The sequence below is a fragment of the Triticum dicoccoides genome, chromosome 5B (assembly GCF_002162155.2).
Source record: "Triticum dicoccoides isolate Atlit2015 ecotype Zavitan chromosome 5B, WEW_v2.0, whole genome shotgun sequence".
NCBI lineage: Eukaryota > Viridiplantae > Streptophyta > Magnoliopsida > Poales > Poaceae > Triticum > Triticum dicoccoides.
This window is the reverse complement of record NC_041389.1, coordinates 422,363,260-422,369,121: the sequence shown is the minus strand read 5'-3', so window position 1 is coordinate 422,369,121 and position 5,862 is coordinate 422,363,260. Positions and strand designations below refer to the sequence as shown.

General features: G+C 47.6%; 1 protein-coding gene and 1 long non-coding RNA gene across 2 annotated transcripts in view; both read right to left on the bottom strand.

Moving 5' to 3' along the window:
- The window catches only part of LOC119309835, a 3,254-nt gene extending 3,039 nt beyond the window's left edge, over positions 1–215 (bottom strand). The window contains exon 1 of the long non-coding RNA XR_005150620.1: positions 43–215. This is a non-coding gene — a long non-coding RNA (uncharacterized LOC119309835). The remainder of the gene's footprint in view (positions 1–42) is intronic.
- A 1,398-nt stretch (positions 216–1,613) lies between these two features.
- LOC119309834 (disease resistance protein Pik-2-like) lies at positions 1,614–5,809 on the bottom strand. Its single transcript, XM_037585743.1, has 2 exons — positions 4,583–5,809; positions 1,614–3,922 (listed from the first exon to the last, which is right to left on the bottom strand). Exons 1-2 carry the CDS (start codon positions 5,518–5,520, stop codon positions 1,852–1,854), a joined length of 3,009 nt encoding a protein of 1,002 aa, XP_037441640.1. The 5' UTR covers positions 5,521–5,809; the 3' UTR covers positions 1,614–1,851.
- Between the last annotated feature and the right edge of the window lie 53 nt (positions 5,810–5,862).

Sequence of the window (5,862 nt, the reverse complement as noted above, 5' to 3'; positions counted from 1 at the left end):
AAAAAAAAGTTAACCACATCAGGCGGGGACAGATCCACTTACCTGTCGACGGCGTCGAGCAGAAACTCCAGCTTCCTCCATCTGGTTCAAGGTCGCAGCCGCCGCACACTCATGAATTTCTCTTCCTAACCGACCGACCGTGGGGGCTGGTAAGCGCGGATGAGACGATAGTACTGGCGACTGTGTCCGTTTAGGCACGAACGGTCGTTACCACCCTAAACGTCATCATCCCGATTCTGGACCTAGCTCAGAGTCAGACGTAAAGGCGACGTCCTGGGTCACGGATCAGAAAGCCCACGTCCCGCGACAGCCCCCGCTCTCGTCATGGGCCCACGTACACGCACTGTGCTTTTCTATATTTCACCACAACCGTGTCAGTCCGTAACGCTCAGATCCCCCCATGGAAAAATGGGCTGCCACGATACCAGGTGCATCTGAGCCCGGGCACCAAACCTTCTTATACTCCCAAATAACGTTGATGGACAGGGTGACCGGTGGTAGGGGATTGTCATGGCTTGCAACTTGTAGAACAATCCTCGTTTTTGACAAAACGCTCTTATACTATGAAACCGAAGGAGTAGCCGACTAGTCTAGCAGAATGGCCACGCCTCCCTCTTTTTATAGACATCAGACACTATTCTCTGCATGGCGCACTTTCAGGATCAAACACTAAATTTCTGGCACTTCTCGTCTGATATTATACCAGAATTTCAAAAAAAAAAATTGTTGCAAAACGAAACCCAAATCACTGCTTTGGCTTCATTCCCCTCCTTCGCCCGCGCTACGGCAGCTGCCTCCATGCCACGGCTCATCCACGTCAACTCGATAAACCGTCAATCGTCCAGGCATCAGAGTCCTTGTTTGGTCTAATTTAGATAGGTTCAAAAACGATCTCCGTTAATAGCAAGATCATGTTCAATTTTTAAACAAAGATATGTAAAACTTAAGAAATCGTTAACTTGCAGACACTGAAACTGCAGAAGCAGATAAAGCACTGTCTTCCACAGTAAAGCCTTCTGTTCAAAAATATACTTTACTAGCTTCAAATTTTCATATGTCATGCTACTAATCCTTACACTGAGGAACTTGAGAAAGCTTAGCCTTGCTCTTGAATCTTGGTAGTCTACTGAAACTTAAGAGACGTCGACTACTGAAATGTAGAACTGGAACCAGGAAGCACCGTTGCCTGAGCAAATCAGACGACACCCTTGAGCCAATGCATCAGTTGTTTGTTACTCAAGCAGTCTAGGGACAAAAGCAGTAGCATCTTAACATTGACTGAGAACCCCTCGTCAGCACAAAATATGATTCGGTGCAGCTTTTCCCCCTTCGATTCCCGACGCTTCTATGCTGGGTAATGCTCATGCAAAATCACAAGTCTTGCTATTTCCAGATCAAACCCAGGCTCATATACAACCATGTGACTGAATTCGATTTGATAATACATAGATTCAGAACGATAGCTGTCTTGTGCTACTCTACGATGGGTTAGCCGTGCTGCTGCACAGTGAAGACCCCTGTGTTCCATACAGCGCTAACAATTACAGCAGCAGACTACACAGAGCCGAACGCCTATAACTTCAGATTCTGATAGATGTCCAGAGATGAATACAGACAATAAAAATGTATATTGCGGCATTGCCATACATGAAACTATAGATAAGAGGCATGCTGTTGACGATTAAATTTGTTTCAAACACAAACACAGTAACTGAACCATTTGACACTCTCATATGACCAACCCAGACGAGGTGCAATGATCACTGAGAACAAGTAAAGAGAAATGATGATCCTCAACTTACAACTTACAAGGACTCATAAAGCAGCACAGTTTGGTTCCATCTCAACTAGTCACTGATGAAGGATGATCTGCGGCGTCTTGCCACCACTCCTCTTCATTGCACTCTCCATCTCGCTTACTATCTCCGTGGTAATTCCTTCCCCGGCCTTGTCGTCCAACGTCAAATGCACCTCTTTGAGCTTTGCAAGATTTTCCGCACCAAAAAGGCCCTCCAGTATGTTAAACCGTAGCTCAAGCCTTTCCAGCTCCGGCATGGCTTGTCCTGAGAAGATCAGTGATGGCAAGAGAGGAGCAGAGAAGCAGAGGAGTTTAAGGCTCTTAAATCCTCCATCTGGAACTGTGATCTCCCCTCCGCAGCAGGGCAACAGCTTGTTTTTTGCAAGAATGGTCAGTGTTTCCGGGTCCTGTTTTTCTGCTCTAAATGAAAATGAAAAGCTGAGAGAAAACAGTGCCTCCAGATCGCTAAGCTGCTTCAAGTTATCTGTCCGGAGAGCTGTTATTGAAAGGGTCAACTTCTTGAGAGAACTGAGTTGTTTGGTCCAGCAGGGGAGCTTAACTATCTTGCCAGATAACTCGAGGGCAACGAGGAATTTCGGAGGGGATGACAGATCATCCAGTGATTTAATAAACTCGGATGACTCATCGTCAATCACGAGGGTCTGTAGAGAGTAGCCACCAAGGTACTCAATAGAGGAGCTCAACTCTTTGAAACTCGGATCATTCTTTGTGGCTTTAAGCTTGTAGATGGCAAGCTTCCTCAGCTCAGTCAAATGATGGAAGTCCGCAGACCCCCCAGCAATTTCAATCCCTGAGAGTATGCGAAGGGCCTTCATTTTCTTCTTCTTCAACTCTTCAGGAAGTTTCAATGCCACCCGTGTTGTTTTATCCCCACCAAGTATGTTAACTAGCCGTTCAAGCTGGCATATGGTGTTAGGCAACTCAACAACATTTGTCCCCCTTATGTCCAGAGTCTCAAGGTTCTTAAGCTTTCTAATCCTCTCAGGGAGCTTTTTAATGTCAGTTTTTCGAAGGCTGAGATACTTGACATGAAGCATTTTGCATATCTCCTCTGTATGGTGTTGTTTGAAACCCGTGCAGCCTTCAAGGTCCAGGACCTGTACAATTCCAAATTTGAATGAACGAGAAGGTAGCTGGTTATTCAAACTCCCAAACATGGTTACTGACCGGACATGAGATAAGTTCATCTTCTCAGTATCCTTTGAACGCTTGGAATCGCTGCCTTGGAGGGACAACCGACGGACCTTGCTGGTAGGAGGCTGCATGACCCAACTGCCGCCAACCACAGTGATGAAGTTCTCTTCACTTGCCTTTGCTACGATGTGCTCAAGAACCATGTCGTGGACTACGCACTTCTTCACCTTGCCATTACTGCTGTGCTCTGCTGCTCGGATGATCTTCCTCCTTATGAGATGATTGAAATATGTCTCTGCGACATCTTCCACACTCAACCCCTGCTTTTCACAGACGAAACCTTCGGCTATCCATCGCCTTGTCAAACGCTTCCTGCTGATTCTGTGGCCCTTCGGAAATATGCTCAAATACAGTGAGCAAGTCTTGATTTCAGCAGGCATGTCATTATAGCAATGGCTAATGATCTTTCCCACTTCTTCCTGGGTAAGCTCTTTCGCACCAGCTTTCGCACGATCTTTTCCAGACTCTGGAAATATGGAACTGCAAAGATCCAACCATTCCTTCTCCGATTTGCGTGAATTGCAGGCCACATAACCAGCCATGATAACTATGGCCAACGGCAACCCTCCACACATCTTCCAAACCTTATCTGGAATAACATCTTTGCTACCGTCAGGTTCAGAGACAGCTTGGTTAGGTAATTCAGCGGGTTTGTCACCATCAAGGGGATCATGTCTAATAGCATCTTCACTTCCTTTGGACTCCAAGAAAGCCTGCCAAAATAACTTCTCAGATTGCTCATCACCAAGACCTTTAACTCTACGAATGTCACCTTCTCCTCTTCGTGTTGTAGCAACAGCATGAAACCGTGTAGTAACTATTATTCTGCTGTCTTTATTTTCGGGAAGTGCATTTATAATATTGTCCAGTGTTGTTGCAGACCACACATCATCAATTAAGATCAAGTAACTGCAAAGAAAATAAAATAAAAGTGAGATCAAGTAACTGTCCAGCAGTAACTATAACAGCTTTTTTGATCTGAATCAAAGCAGCGTTAGTTTGTAGTTCTACTCTGCAAGGACAGACACTGCATTGGCTAAAATTATTGAAATTCCAGTACTAGTGCTTAGGGTTTATATAATGAAATAATGTCAAAAACTGAACTTGTACTAAAGCTTTATCTGAAATTTTCAGTGTCCTTCTAGTCACCAAATAAAATTGTGCATGCAATTGGTGAACATGAACACCGAAAAATGGGGTTCACAACCAATTTGCACATATCTTAAACTGCTCAATAGAGATAAACATAGGTACAAATAACCTTGATGATGATGATGATGATGATGATTAATCAGTTCCATCCTACTATGATAGATCAGCCGCCTATATATATGTCAATTATGTTGACTGTCACTATCTGAGTACATATTAATGATGCACATACATGTGGACGAGCCCAACATGCAAATTGAACTGTCATGTTCGGTATGAATGTTACCAAACTTTTTCGGTAAAAAAAACCTTTTTCGGTATGAATGTTGCCAAACAGGTCAGCATTATCCGGCATGCCTGATGAATTTGTTGTGTTATCTTTCAAGAATAACAATATCCTTAAGAGTACGAAGTTACCTGTTTTCCTTGAAGTGCTCCTTGAGGTCTTTCTTGAGTAGATCCAGCTTTGCCCTGTCTTCCTCAGGGATGCCGGCGCCGCCGCAGCACTTGGCCATGACGGTCGACGTGCCTCGGCTGATGTGTCCCCGTACACCTTTGATGGCTGCTGTGATACCGCTCTCCGCTGAGCTGCTTTGCTGCTTCTCATTGCTTGCCTGCGGCCTGACTTGACCGTCGATGCTTCTGAGAATGCCCCCCAGGTCTGAGATCTGAGACACCGTAACCATGGCCCGGTGGTGGAATTTGTCCCCAAATCTCCTGTACAGGGCTGTTGCAATGGCGGTCTTACCCACCCCGCCGAACCCCACGATGCAGGTCACCGGCTTCTCCAGCTCCCGCATGTGCTCCTCCACCCCCACCGGGCCCTTCAACGCCACAAGCTGCAGGCTCTCCTCCTGGTTGTCAGCGGCGTCGAATCCAATACTGCGAGTGCCCGTAGGGGCTCCGCCGGCGCCGGTCTCCGGGTTGTTGACGCCGTAGCGGTTGCGCCGCTCGCCGATCTGCTGCGCCCGCATCTTGAGGACGGAGATCCGGCTGGCGACGTCGCGGCGAGGCCACCACGTGAGGACCTCGTACATGCTGTTGACGAGGAAGTAGCAGCAGACGTCGGAGCGCAGGCCGTGGAGGCGGTCGGCAGAGTCGTCGATGCAGTCTTCAATGTCGTAGGTGATGTCGCGGATCTGCTTCATCCAGTCGTCCATCAGGTCGTCGTGGCCGTGGCCGTGGCCCTTGCCGACGGCACGGAGGAAGGACTGCATGGTGCGTAGCTCGTCGTTGATGTACTGGAGGTCGCCGTTGACTCCCCTGATCAGGGTGTACTCCTGGGAGAGAAGGCCCCCCAGCTTGCCCAGGAGGGACTTCATCGTCGCCTCCGACGCGCCCACCACAAGCTCCATGACTAGGGACTGAGGTCTCTGGATAATTTTGGCGGAAAGAAGAAGAGCAGAGAGAACGATGGTGAGCGAGGTGTCAAGGATTCGTTGTTGCTGCTGCCTTCTTCCTCTTGAGGGTGGCCAGAGCAGAGAAATTCCCAAGGTAGGAGATGGACAGAGTTTTTGGCTCTCGGGCACTCGTGCGCGAAACAAAACAACCGTAATGTTATCCGGCGCCCGTTCCCATTTTCGCAGCTCTCAGCGAACCCCTCCACTACCGTTCGACCTGGTCGCACGGATCTTGGTGCAATCTTGAAGCCACATCAGCTTCACCGATTCCTTCGCATTTTTGCAGCGAACAGCGAA

Coding starts and splice junctions, on each gene's coding strand:
- LOC119309834 (XM_037585743.1), bottom strand. CDS start 5,520: ATGGAGCTTGTGGTGGGCGCGTCGGAGGCGACGATGAAGTCCCTCCTG. Junction 3,923..4,582: donor GAGCACTTCAAGGAAAACAG/GTAACTTCGTAC, acceptor TTTTCTTTGCAG/TTACTTGATCTTAATTGATG.